A 15038-nucleotide genomic window follows, 5' to 3' on the forward strand; every position below is an offset into this window, starting at 1 on the left:
CCCGGTGGTCGTCTTGAGGAACAGCTGTGCTGCCGGAGGGGGCGTGGCCACTGCATCAGCTCCTCCCCCATCTTCTCTCCGCTGGTGCTGAGCCGTTCAACTCTGCACACGCTAATGCTCTACAGGAGCCCCCTCGCAGAGCTGCACCAGGGGGACCAGCTCCACCAGGAGGCCCAGCTCCAGCAGGAGGCCCAGCTGCACCGTGAGGCCTACGCTCAGTACATCAGCTGGCGCTTTGGGGACACGTTACCTCTGGACGCCACGCCGGTCGTCCCCAGCTGCTGCGCGGCCAAGATCAGAGCAGCGTTCCCTGGCTCTGACTAGCGAAGCCTTCCCCTGCACTCGTATAGTATAGGGTTAGCCCGAAGGCACCAGCCTGACCAGCCTGGCCCTACACTGACGCAGCATTCCTCAGCTCTGATGACTCCCAAAGCAGCCTTCCCCAGGACCACTGCGGCCTCCCCTGGATCTGATGACCAACAGCCTTCTAATGCCCGTGTACACCAGAAAAGAGTAGCCTTCCCCGGCCCTGAGGGCCAGTCCAATGGCCTCACTCTCCCTCTGAGCATCTGATCAATCACAGCAGCTGCCTCACTCCCTCCCCTGAACATTTGACCAATCACAACAGGCCTCACTCTCCCCTGAACATCTGACCAATCACAGCAGCTGCCCCACTCTCTACTGAACATCTGACCAATCACAGCACTGTGGCCTCTCACTCCCCCTGAACATCTGACCAATCACAGCAAGTTTCTCAGACCGCCTCTATCCAATCAGCAGAGCGGGCTCAAACTCGACCAATCACAGCACTGTGGCCTCACTCTCCCCCTGAACATCTGACCAATCACAGCAGCTGCCCCACACTCCCTCCGTAGAGCAGCAGCCTCACTTTGCCTCGTTCATGCAGCTATGCAGTCGAGGTTGAAAAGACCTCCTGAACTTGTGAGAACTGTACGGTTATGCATGTGGACGCCCTGTATGCCCATCGCCCATGCGCCCATGTCCATGCAATATATCCATGAAATATGCGTTTCCTAGCTATTCGAGATGTTCATATCTTTTTCTCACGTCTCACTAACAGATCTCAGCACAGTTATGCTTGCTTTTGCACTCACTCAGGGGACAAACTCCCAAACTCCCAACAGAGTCAGGGTTTCCCCCAGCACTTTATTGCTAAGGCGGCCACCTTGACAAGAAACACCTACCACCTTGACTAGGTCCCCTGAAAAGATAAAGATTTCATGTTGTGAATGTAATTTCTTAAGTTTCTTAACCAAAAAATATATACTTTTAACGCCCCACCACCTTGACTAACAAAAATTCTGCGGGAGACAACAAAGGCCCTCTAACGTCTTCGCTAACCCCTTTCTTGTTGACTGACCCAGGGGCCCATGGAGTCCTAATCCATCCCTGTGTGTGTGTGTGTGTGTGTGTGTGTGTGTGTGTGTGTGTGTGTGTGTGTGTGTGTGTGTGTGTGTGTGTGTGTGTGTGTGTGTGTGTGTGTGTGTGTGTGTGTTTAGCTGCGCTTTGTATGGTAAAGGGCATTGAGTGTGAGTGTGTAGCGCGCATATGTTGTACTTTATACGTTGTTGTACTTGTAAAGGTTGCCATGATCATCACTTTTACATGACTTAATACAAGTTTTGAATGCATTTTGTTTTTCTCGCACTGTATTTTTATTGCTACATGTGTTTTGATTGGGAGCTTGGGGTTGCATTTTTTACTTAAGTTGCGATTGAACGGGACATTTTTTGACATTTGTGTGGTAGTACTGTGCTTGTTGCAAATGTTTGTGTTTCGTCGCGCTGGGGCTGCATAATATCATCTATACAGCGCAAACTATTCACTGAATGAAATCTCATTCTTTTACTATGTGCCTTCATTGTTTATGGGGATTTGGTGGAGTGATGCAGTGATGCCAGTGATCTGAAATGTTGTGCAGAACTGTAAGCGTGTTTGGCCAAATGATCTTACAGTTATGAGAATGTCATCTCGGTTTCAAGAAATGAGCCAAACCAATGGCGAAAAACTGTACGAAAACAATACTGCACTGGTGTGTATGAAGTGTAATATACATGGTAATGTTTACATGAGCTGTGCTGATGGTGTGACATTTCTTATGTCTGTGTGGCAGTGTGAGTCCACTCTCCATAGGTGTACTGTCTGCACTTTGGTGTCCTGCTGAGTAGTGTACATATGCAGTATATCTGAGTGGTTATCACCTATAACCAACATAATGGCCAACCATAAACATTTTTTATATTTCCTTTTTTGTACCTATTAACTAACCACCTCGGCTAGTCATGATTAACATTCTGTATTCTATATTCTAATATTCTATTGCCAATAAAGCCTCTAAGAACTCTCCCGTGCCTCATGCCCCTGTCTGATGGATAGTATAGTATAGTGTAATATAGCATAGTACAGTATAGCACAGTATAGTCTAGTAGTGTAGTGTAGTACAGTATAGTATACTACATCTGCCTGATGCTTCATACTCTTCCATTTGCTTCTTTGGATGATGTTTTGTTTACATTTCTGTTTGACTGGATAACATTTTGTTCATGCTTCTGTGTGTCTGGATGATGTTTGGTTTCCTCTCTCTCCTCTGTCCGTGTTGAGTCCTCTCTCCTACACTGTAAAAAAATTCTTGTCAAAATTACGGTGAAAAACTGGCAGCTGTGGTTGCCATTTTTTCACCGTATAAAACACAGAGATCTTGTATATGGATTTACGGTAAGGTAAATTAAGACTTGTAGAATCAACATTTTCAAGATGTTACAATAAAGGGGAGTTACTGTTTAAATAACAGTGACACTCATGTAGGCTCTTGGTATACAGCTGTATAATTAACAATGCAACCCTGTTGTTTTTTAAGTGAAATACTAACCATTCCACAGCATTCATTTGCCTATTTTATAGGCAATTTCTGTTAAAACAACAGAAATTATTTATGCCTTGACGGTATGACTGTTCAATTTACAGTATAAAGCATTTGTTTTTAAGGTGAATCTCTATTCATTCCACAGAATTTATTGCTAAACCAGCAGCACAATTGTGTTGCTCAGCGTTTATATGTGTTGCATTTAAGTGGAATTCCCATAATAGGTGAGTCCTATAGTTACAATCAGACAACTGATTGGACTGATTCTACTCACTGAAGGGTATGAAAATGCATTCCTTTTTTGAAAAAGGCCTGAAAATAACCTTGAGTAAAATGAAGGCCACAGCTAGCGGGCAAGCACGCTAACAAACAAGCTAGTTAGCCAGCCATACAGCCACCCTTACAACGTGACCTGCTAGCCGGGCCAGCCAGGTGAGGGCAGGCCGGTCGGCCTTACAGCCAGTCAGCCAGCTAGCTAGCTAGCTGCCAACCAGTGAGCAGTACAATGCAACAGTCCCGATTTAAATACATGTTCAAGTGAACCATGTGACCCGAGTGATGAGGCATTTCGCAGGTGCAGGCAGTAAGTTAATCATTGCATGACAGCCCTTAGCACTCAGGTGAGGTCAGGAATTGATTGACAGATTGATTTGGATGAAGTAGAATGACAGTTTCAAATAGACTAGTATACTTCTAAGAGACTGAATCAAGGGATTACGGTCCCAGGTAGAGTTTTTCAAATTATGCTAGCCTTTAGGTATATTTTACACATTAAATGAGGCTAAACTGTAGGCTGTTACCGGAGAAATATATAAGTTACAGTGAATTATTGCAAAATGTCCTTAACTGTTGCACAGTTTATTCAGTTGCCAGCTTCACTGTTGTCAAATCTACAACGTGGAGGCACCTGGAGCCAAGCAGACAGGCAATCTGTTTTCTGTGGAGTAATTAATATTTAATTCATTATAACCTCCATTGCTTTCTGTTGGGTAGGAGGAATGTAAATAATGATATTCTGAGTTTTAGAGAGGTTTACTTTGTCAATTTGCCTCTCACTCGAAAACTCTGATGGCAAAGCCTCCAAGTCCAATAAGGGAAATTTTGCGCAGGATGAACTTGAACACATGCAGAGGGTTGTAATCTAAGTTAATTGATGGCTACTAATCAAATAGCATGTTGACATCAAACTCTGCCTGTTACAACCAGCCTATCAGTGGTTTGACAAGTTGCACCTGGAACAAGTGCAATCACAAGAGATCTATTGGACAAAAAGAGGACTCAAAAACCCTAACACGACCAGAAAGAGCACCTACTTTTTGTAGAATACACAATGTGAAGAAAAGCAGAACAGAGTTCTTTGTCTGTTGGTTCACAATTTGGTTCACTTACAGAGGATTGAGTTTGGTTCACTTATAGGGGACTCAACAAAAATGGCTGCTCATGTTGCCAAAACATTTGATATTTGAGGAGGCATGGTTTTCATAACTCTCTGGGGAATTAAACATTAGCTCTCTTAGCTCAACAACTCCGATCCAGAGGAGTCAAATAACACTGTGTAGTCTTGCTGCAACTCTTGGTGTTTAGATTTTGGCTGAACATCAGTCTAACCAGTCTGATCAATCTAACTCTGACAAATTTGCTGTGTACATATGACACCAGTGAAAAATAAAGTCATGTACCGTTTCTTGACTACTTCATCTTCACTTAACAGTATTTTCAAATATTTCCTTTTCAGTGAACAGTTAAGTATTTTCTACATAAGACACCAGTGAAAAATAAAGTTATGTATCGTTTCTTGACAACTTCATCTTCACTTAACGGTATTTTCCAATATTTTTTAGTTTACAGAGAACAGTCCAGTATTTTCTACATATGACACCTGTCAAAAATAAAGTCATGTAGTGCTTTTTGACTTAATAGTAGCTTGCCGTATTTAGTACAGAGACAAACTGTTTTACATTTTACGGTCACTGACTGTTGCAATTTGACAGTTTTTTGCCGTAATTTCAACGGGCATTTTTTACAGTGTGTGTGTGTGTGTGTGTGTGTGTGTGTGTGTGTGTGTGTGTGTGTGTGTGTGTGTGTGTGTGTGTGTGTGTGTGTGTGTGTGTGTGTGTGTGTGCCCTCTCCCCTCTGTCCATGTTGCCATGGCGGCTGGGCGGGCACTGCTGGAACGGCTGCCTCTACTGTTTCTTTGACTACGAATCGAGAGGCCAAAAACCATCGTCATCTACAGCAAACCCGCCGGATTCATCTTCACATTCACAGATTCCTCATCCTCGCATGTGTGGACAGGTATGTGATGCATTACCATTACCATTTCATTACATTACATTATAATACATTACATTTTACATTTACATTGGGTTAGGGATAAGGAAGGGGTACTTGGCTGATAAAAGCAGATACAGTATGTCACAGAAGAAGTGGGTACACCCCTCACATTTCTGTAGATGAGTATATCTTTTCATGGGACAACATTAAAGAGGTTTCACTGTTCACTGTGTACAGAACAACCTATACAGCCACTTCAATTTATTCTTCAAGCAATTTGAAACACATTAATGAACAGTCCACCGGGCAAATGCCCTGCATGCCATATGGCCATGGTTTTTAACATAGGTGTACTCACTTTTGTGAGGTACATTTTTGGGACATTAATGTATTTCAAATTATTTTGAGTGAACAACAAATTGAAGCGGTTATACATGTTGCACGCTGGCTAGGCCAACTGTTCATTGTGTCAAAGTGAAGGTTTTTTTATGTTTTCCCATGAAAAGTTATACTTACAAATCTGCAGAAATGTCACTTCTGTGGCATACTGTATATATAATGTAATGGGCAAATGTATTTTATTCTTCATGTTATTGCATTTCAAATGTTGATGACTTGTTTCAAAGTGACTACAGAAACTTGAATGTTGGCTTTCCGAGAAAAGGAGACTGAGCTTTAACGGTGCACTATGTAGAATGCTTTTATTGTAGGACATTTTATGTAGGATATTTTCTTGGCTCGATGTGGGCCCCATAGCATCAATTGAACTTTGTTGGAATGCCACATTTTATCTGAGTATTGTTGCAGGGAGATAAGGTATTTCTAAAGGCAAAAGGGGTACACTAGGAAGGTGTGTCTAATATAGTGGCCGGTGAGTGTACAAACTGGCCTGGCCACTGCTGCCACCATGTGGCCAATGTGGGGTTGGCAGCCGCCGCTAGACATGACAGCCGACACCATTTGGTTGCCATGCCTGGGGCTGTCAGTCATTCAAACTCAAAACAGGCTCTGCAGACCAAACAGGCTCATCAGCCTAGTTAGCGCAGTAGGCAGCGCGTCAGTCTCATAATCTGAAGGTCGTGAGTTCGATCCTCACACTGGGCAGAGAGATTTTGAAAACCTGAATTACGCAACACAGGTCAAAGTGATAAGAGCCAAACTGACGTGGCCCCAGGGAACAGCGCACACACAGGAAATGGACAACACGCTGCAGTTCATGTCTAGGCTCAGAAATAATCCCTTTTAAATACTTACTGTTGACCATCAGTTTAGGAGCCAAATCCAGGTTTGCCCCACAGTAGAAACGGGACCTCAAAACTGGACCTCTGGTTGTCCAGAAGAAAATGTGTCTTGGATATTGACAACATGATAGATACAAAACATAATAACATAGCAAAATGCTCAGACCAAACTTCACCATATCAAGACCCCCTTGCACCCCCTCACGCCGCCCAGGGGTCCCCGGCCCCCACTTTGAAAACCACAGACCTCGCTCAACAGGTCCATATTCACAACTACCATCAAACATATGAACTAAGCCACGGCCGGGGCGTGTTCAGTTTTGCAGAAATTCCTGTTTTTTTCAATGAACACAAGCCCTCTCACTCTATCCCTCATGACAGACAGTTTTAGCGGTTAAGGCCTCACCACCCCATGCCTGTGAACAATAGGGATTCGTAGTCGGCAGGATTCGAACCTGCGCGGGGAGACCCCAATGGATTTCTAGTCCATCGCCTTAACCACTCGGCCACGACTACATGAAGAAATCAGTGGTGACACAGTGTGCCCAAGGTGAGCCACAGGACAGGCGAGGTGACAACGCTGGGTCACAGTGTTTGGTCACCATTGTCACCCCAAGGCCTTGGACACCGACTTAAAAATCTAGACCAACACCTACAACACAATCTCACTTCCTGAGACAAAAAGAATATATCAATCTCACACCTCCTGAGAAAAACTTAATAATTTCCTGCACGTTACACAATCTCACACCTCCTGAGACCAACTGAGTATATTCTAAGTGCTTCTGCTCCTTATTTGTATTGGGCTAAGCCAGAGAGGACAAACTCAGGCCCGGGGGCCAATACATCATTAATACGACAGAGGCCGGACCATTAACACTTATATACAACAGAATCATGTGCAGGGCAGGCACATTTGATATAGGCCTACAATGGGAAGGAGTCTTACATTTGCCTTTGAGTATGGTGAAGAATTTCTTGGGAAAATGGTAAACTTTTGACCCCTTAATCAGGTCCAGTCGTATCAAATCAGAACAAAAGTTGTCCAAACAGATCTAATTATTATTGATGAAGATTTATTTGCACAAGATGCACAAAAGATAGTAAACCTGAATATAATAATACAATCAATGTGTAAGTCTTGATGCACAGTCTCTGCAAACTCACCGTAACACAAAGAATTGATCAATCTGAAAACTTGCCTTGCCTATAATTATCTTGTTTATTTGAATTCCTTTTTTGACGGCTTTCTCTCTCTCTGTAATTCATTGGGGTAACACGTTTAGAAAGAGGAACTTTAACACTGTTGGTGACAACTGCTTTGTATCACACTCACTCTCAATGCTCTTGAATTAGAGATTAAAAATATCTTTGTGGACATAGTAGTCTATGATATTGTGTCTTTGAGTTTTACTTGTATATCATGCTTTTGTTTTTGTTTCATGTTGTTTTGTTTTGTTTTTGTCCTTAGTCCCATCATAGCATGTTTTGTTGTTACATATTTTAATATCATTTTTATTTCTGATTATGCTTTTTAAACTTAACATCGATTCCTGTCCAGGGAGTACAGATGATAATTAGCCTTGAGGTTATAATCTGGCTCAATTGTAGTATGTTTGTGTACTGTCAAATAAACCTTAAACAAAATAAGACCTGTCAGCACTGAGTTGCACAAATTGAACAATGCTGACGGCAGTTGTGGTCTTATTTTTCAACAGTACTTAGCAGACTCTTAGGCCTACGTGGCAATGCTGAGGATGGCTATGTTGTGGTCTCATTATCATCACAGTTCTCAGGCATCTCTGACCAAAGTGTCTTGTGTTTGGCATAACCTTAAACTTGTTTTACGCAGTGTCTTTTCACCCTTTCACATAGCCACATTGTCAGCACAAAGTTGGCAAAGTCGGCCTGTTCTGATTCTTACTTATTCAACAACATGTTTCGTATGCTTTTGATGAGCGGGTGGCTTAACTTTTTATATGCCATTCATCACCAACATCTCCACAAGTATTACAGTGTTTGCGTGCATGGACAAGTTTAGCCCATTTAAAAAAATGAATAATAATAATTAAAAAAAATATATATATATACATATATATATATATATGAAGAGCTCTTTTCCAAAACACTATATCCACCATTTTTGACTTTTTGCATTTTAATATTGGAATTGACTGTTAAGGGGCCCTATCATCTATGTGTGAATTCTTGCCATCCAAATGTTTTAAGAACATCATTTTAAACCTCTATAAAAATACATTTTGCATTGCATTTCAATGGAATGCCCAACACAAAATGTCAATTTCCCAACATTCTATATGATGGATATATCTCATTTTGGAAAAGAGGTCCTCATATTGAGTTCGACCGCAACTCTGTCTCATATTTTGATTTTGGCTTACTGGGAATTTCAGTTTGACACCCTCATGGGATACGTTTTGGCAGCAATTTGAACATCCAGGGCCGCTGAGAGCATTGGCTGGGCCCAGGATGCCACAACTGTCGACCGCTCAGACAGTCGATACATTTCTACTGCTCTCTCTCTCTCTCTCTCTCTCTCTCTCTCTCTCTCTCTCTCTCTCTCTCTCTCTCTATGTGTGCGTGTGTACACTGTGATTGAGTGCAAACAGTGTCGTCATTTGTGACTTCCTCCTTCCTCATTTCCTTCATCTCTCTCTCTCTCTCTCTCTCTCACACACACACACACACACACACACACACACACACACACACACACACACACACAGACGTTTCTGACCAGTCGGTCACACGCTAGTTCATCTCTCCTCATCCCTCAGACGGCTGGATCTACCACTCTGCTCTATTATACTCTACTCTACTCGTCTACTCTACTCTACTCTACTCTACTCTACTCTACTCTACTCTACTCTACTCTACTCTACTCTACTCTACATCACAGACGGTTGGCTACTCTATTCTACTTTAGTCTGCTCTTCTCTGTTCTACTCTACTCTACTCTACTCTACTCTAATCTACTCTACTCTAATCTACTTTAGTTTGCTCTACTTTAGTCTGCTCTACTCTACTCTAGTCTACTTTACTCTGCTCTACTCTACTTTAGTCTGCTCTACTCTGTATTACCACAGTCTGCTCTGCGGTTCCCGGTGCTCAATCCAGGACAAAGTTGTGTGCCTCGACTCTGGACACTCTTGGCTCTGGAATCCCCCGGCTGTGTGTGTGTCTGTGTGTCGGGATGAGTCTTCATATCAGTGAGGAACTGTGTGTGTGTTTGTCAGAATCTCTGCTCTTACCGTAATGTGAGTGAGGCGCAGTGCGTGTGCGTGTGCGTGTTCTTCATGTGATTGGGAGAATGGTCTCGTCACATTGTGTATTCTTTATGGACGTGTGGTCCCTGGTGCTGCTACTGCTACTACTGATGAGCCTTCAGCTGCACCACACAGGTAAATAACTAATTAATAATTCCATAATACATCTTTAATAACTCTTTAATAACTATAGACACACAGGTAACTACACCACTTTAATAATCACTTTTAGACACGCAGGTAAATAATTACATTTCAACTTAAAAAGAGACGCAGCTACATGTATTCTTCCCCCTGGAGATCAATTAAGTATAGCTTCACTCTTCTCTACTACTACTTTCAGACACACACACAAGGGTCATTCCATACCAATTGAACAAATGGCCATGCGTTTGTGTCTCAAAATATTCTGAAAATATGACTGGGGGTTCATTAGACATCCAAGACAGAGGATTGAAATCCCCTTTCTAAGTGAAGTTGTATCCTTTTCAAGTTACAGATGTTTCTAGACGGGGAGGGAGGGGGGTGTCTATTTCGTTCAACCAGTGTTTTTTCCGAAAACTTCTAGAGGCCATAGCGGAACAGCTGTACAATTACATAAGACATAAAAAGCTTACACTTGGCATGCTGAGAGTAGTCTGTGCGATGTGTTCATATTCATGTTCATTTGCATTGTGTCTGTCTATCAGTCTCACCTGGCAGTGTAATGTGTGTGAATGATAGGCCTATGACCTTTAAGCTTACATGACACTGGACTTTTTATGCAGGGGCGAAAGTAGTTTTCGTTTCTTACCGGTGCTACCCACCACAAACAACCAGTAAACATATGCACTACAGATCCATATCACTGTGTGAATATCTTCATAGGAGGACACTTGTCTCAAATGGTGTATGTTTGTAAGCCTAAGCAGACCTCACTTCTCCTGAAATGTGGGTTATTGGGTAGTATATTAAATTCATTCTCTTACCGGTACTGCATACCAGCAGTAAATTTTATACCGGTGCTACGCACCTGTTCGCACCCACTTTCACTTCTGCTTTTATGACTTGCTTACCAGGGGTAGTCACTGGAAATTGTGGGGTATGGGTCCTTTGCAATCTTTCAATCATTTCGCCTAAAACAGTGATTCGTCTGTGGGCAAACATTAGTGAGCCTTGTTTCAAGCGGGCCCAAAGTTGGAAGGATTAGGCTGCAGCTGCCTAAATCAGCTAGAATCCTCTGTGTGCACTGCAATTGGATTCTAGAATTCTCTGTGTGCTCTAATGTGATTCAAGACTCCTCTCTGTGCATTGGAACGTGATTCTAAAATCTTCAGTGTGCATTTAGAATGTGGTTCTAGACTCCTGGGTATTCACTGAAATGTGATTCTAGAAACCTCTCTGTGTGCATTAGATATGATCCTGGAAGTGGCATTAGAATGTTGTTGTAGAATACTCTCAGTGTGCATTACAATGTGATTGTAGAGTACTGATTCTAGAATCCTCTGTCTGCATGGGCGGTCAGTGCAATGCAATGTGGGCTACTTGTGTGCAATGAAATGTAATGTAGGCTACCTGTGAATGGGCTATGAAACAGTGCTATCTGTCTGGCGGAAGTCGATGGTCATTTGCATGTCAGTTTATCAGTGTGAGTGTACAGCAGGATATTGCTCTTGACGGGAGGTAGCCTATCTGATGACGCGCTCGCACAGCTATCAGATGTTACAGCCTCCCCAACAACACGCTTCACAGATTCAAATATAGAAAAAAAAAATCCTCCCTGTTAGGGCTGGGTAGGTACTCGATTTTGGTTAGGTTCTGACATCGACCGAAATGCTCCGATGCTACAGCATTAGGTGTCGCGAAGCATACTGTAGCCTAAATAGTTTTTTGGTGCTGTATTTCGATAGTCAATGAAAAATGAAAGCCTGTCAGCCAATAGTAATATTGTTTTCAAATGTCTCTGTGTAAATGGGTAGTCTGTCAACCAATAAGCCGAGACTTTCAACCAATAAGCAGAGAGTGTTGAGAGAGGGCGGGTGGCCCTGCACAGATAGAGTATATGACTAGAGGCCAAATTTCATGTCCCTGGTGTTATTATCTACACGGTGCAGTGCTAGACCAACTAGCCAGGCAAATGTATTTTCTGCCACGTGGTGTGCACTAGTATTCCATAACAAGTTTTGTCGCAAAACATGGCTTCAGTCGTGCTTTATTTAGAATTTACAGTACATCAATAGCCTACTTTTTCTCCTTTCATTCACAAAATGGCAAATAAAAAATGACAGAAGCCGTATTTAACTTTCAAACTTGTTAGAGAATGCAAGTGAACACTTCTAACCACTTAGTGAGATGCTTACTTTAATAATAAATGTTTAGGGTGGTTTTAAGTACAGATTTGGAGATGCCCATACGCAGACGTTCAAGTGGAATTGCGGAGTCGGGACTTTTTGACCCCCCAAAGATTAGGAAAGATTAGAAACACCTGAATAATAATGAAAGTGTTGATTGTTGTCTTCTATCTGCCTGTGCTATGCACACACTTCAGTCAATAGAGCATTCTACTGTTTTGACCCCCCAATGTTGAGCTGGAGTTGGCACCTTTGGGTGTAGTGTAGTGACCATGCTCTCTTGTCCCAGGAGGTATCCCTGTGTAGGTGGACACTGCAGGTGTCTAAGGAGTGTGTGTGTGTGTGTGTGTGTGTGTGTGTGTGTGTGTGTGTGTGTGTGTGTGTGTGTGTGTGTGTGTGTGTGTGTGTGTGTGTGTGTGTGTGTGTGTGTGTCAGGTGGCAGCCCTGTGCAGGTAAAGCCTGAGGTGTCTGCGCATGTTGGTGATGATGTGACTCTACCCTGTCGCTACTCCTCCACCTCTGGAGAACCCCCTTCCATCACCCAGGTAACAGGCTCCTCCCTCCAATCATACAGGTAACAGGCACCTCCCCCTCTGGAGAACCCTCCCCTTCCATCACGCAGGTCTATCACTGTCACTCACCAATGTTAAATGCTCAGTATTATTTATTACTTCATCACTTTACTGTTATTCACTTGTCCTGTCTTGCACTTTGATGTTAGTCTGTAAATGTCAGTCCTGTGTATGTCTATGTCCTTGCATGGTATAGAGAGAGAAACGTAATTTCATTTTCCTTGTATGACCTGTGCATATGTAGTTCTGGCTTGTTCCACCACGTATACATCTGGAACAAACTGACTATGTTTTAAATGTTTTTTTGACTCTAATTCATTTCCCTGTTTTTCCTTTCATTTACATTTGTTAACTTTGTGAAGCACATTGAGTTGCACCTGTGTATGAAATGCGCTATATAAATAAACTTGCCTTGCCTTGCCTTGACTACTGAAGACCAGCATGCCTGGATATGTTGTGCTGATTCTGAAATGGTTGGATGAAATTTGTGGAAGCAAGTGGTTTTCATTTTTGGTAACACTCTCATTTTAACCTAAGAGTGTACCATCACACCGGTGTGACGGGAATGTTCGAGCAGTGAAAGTTCTATAGAATTCTGTGTCAATTTGGAATTTTAGAATCTTGTATTGTTATAGAACGCATTCTTTTTATAGAATGTTCAAAAACCCACACTCTTAAAGGTTTTAAGGGCTCACATACGTATAGGCCTACAGTTTACCTAACTAATTAGGCACTTATTCTTTTTACTTCTACTTTTGCCACGTCTGGTCTGACACAGGTGCAGTGGTACGCCGTGAATGAAACCCAGAAAGAGAACATCATCATTGTGTTCAGCAGCAGTTTCGGGATGAACGTGGCAAACTCTTCCCTGAGCGGCAGACTAGAGTTCAGCAACAAGCAACTTGCGCAGGTAGGCAAAGCCTCCATCCGTATCTCAACATCACCTGTAGCCTACGGGCCTAGTGGTTGGACAAGCTTTTACTCCATCTCACCTGGTAAAACGTCACCTACAGGACCAAAAGGACGGCTCCATCCACATCTCTAAGGTGCAGCAGGCCGACCAAGCCCAGTACATCTGTGAGTTCATCACCTTTCCAGCCGGCAGCTTCAGAGCTATCACCAACCTCACAATCACAGATGAGACCGATGGTAAGGTAGCACACACACTCTCTCTCTCTCTAGTCATGACACTAGGCTCATTCGACTTTCAAAATGATTACATGCGCAGAACTTGAGAAGCTGTTTCCACGTGGCCTGCTATTTTTTGTTTTTAAACAGATGGGTTTTGTCCTTCCGTTTACACGTAAACAGAGATTTAAAACATGCATATCAAAAATCCTGCTTTAAAAATGTCCCATTTAGGTGGCTAAAACACACTTTTTACAATGGAGTTTTTCTTTTTATCCACATGTTGCGTTTACACCTCAACAGGAGAAAAAATTATCCACAGTAGCAGACTTCGTGGAAACAGCAGCACAGTAATGCATTCCAGTAGTATAACTTTATTGTCCCCATGGGGTAATTGTGTTTGCAGTACAAACTCTGGCACCAGACATGAGACAGTCACAATTTTTCAGTGTCAAGTGTATGAGCCTTGGAAATGTGTCAGCCTAATTAGTTACACCCAGTGAGTGGATATTTTGAGAGTTCACCAAAGAGCATACAATCACTTGGCGTGATTACGAAGGCTCATACACTTTGAAGGACACACACTAGACTTAGAGAAATAGTAACCCAATATCTCTCTCTCTCTCTCTCTCTCTCTCTCTCTCTCTCTCTCTCTCTCTCTGTCCTCTTCAGAGTCTTCAGAGTCTTCAGGTCATCTCTCTCCAGGCCACACGGCTGCGGTTGCCATGGGGATCATCCTGGCTGTCCTTCTATTGGTCACCGTGCTGTTGTTCTTCATCAGAGCCAGGAGGTGACACACACACACGCACACACACACGCACACACACACAGACACACGCACACGCACACGCACACACACACACACGCACGCACGCACGCACGCACGCACGCACGCACACACACACCCAAAGGTCATACCAAGTTTGTGGCTAGAAAGTGAGAGACAGAGAGAGAAAAGAGCGAATGAGATGTAGGACAGAGAGAAGCGAGAGAGTGCAGGACTAGCAAAGTCACATGAAAAATGAAAATAAAGTCATTTTTAAAATAGTAAAAATATTTTTTTTGTCTTCTCTTAGAATCAGGGTCTGTGGGAAGCACATTCAAAGCCACATGCAGTGTTGCTGCTGCTATGGGGAACAAAACTACCCGGCACACCTGCAAACACACACACCCTGCAAAGATTCAAATACAAAACCAAACGCGTGTGCGTGTGTGTGTGTGAGAGAGAGTGAGAGAGTGTGTGATATTAAACCATGACATTAATTGGTGTGACTCTACCAGTTGGAATACTTTAATTTTTCCTGTAGTGCTGATGTTTGAAT

At 42.9% G+C, this 15038-nt stretch overlaps 1 protein-coding gene and 2 non-coding genes across 3 annotated transcripts in view; 2 read left to right on the plus strand and 1 right to left on the minus strand.

Moving 5' to 3' along the window:
- The window catches only part of p2rx7 (purinergic receptor P2X, ligand-gated ion channel, 7), a 31449-nt gene extending 30069 nt beyond the window's left edge, over positions 1 to 1380 (plus strand). Inside the window, 1 exon segment of the mRNA XM_063213104.1 lies at positions 1 to 1380. This exon segment is cut by the window's left edge and continues 143 nt beyond it. Coding sequence (XP_063069174.1) covers positions 1 to 324 — 324 coding nt within the window. The 3' untranslated portion in view covers positions 325 to 1380.
- Positions 1381 to 6189: 4809 nt separating this feature from the next.
- On the plus strand, positions 6190 to 6262 carry trnam-cau (transfer RNA methionine (anticodon CAU)). Its single transcript has one exon. It is a non-coding gene; the product is annotated as a tRNA-Met (tRNA).
- Positions 6263 to 6833: 571 nt separating this feature from the next.
- Positions 6834 to 6915, minus strand: trnas-aga (transfer RNA serine (anticodon AGA)). The gene has a single exon. It is a non-coding gene; the product is annotated as a tRNA-Ser (tRNA).
- Positions 6916 to 15038: the final 8123 nt, after the last annotated feature.

This window comes from Engraulis encrasicolus, chromosome 13 (assembly GCF_034702125.1).
Source record: "Engraulis encrasicolus isolate BLACKSEA-1 chromosome 13, IST_EnEncr_1.0, whole genome shotgun sequence".
Taxonomy (NCBI): Eukaryota; Metazoa; Chordata; class Actinopteri; order Clupeiformes; family Engraulidae; genus Engraulis; species Engraulis encrasicolus.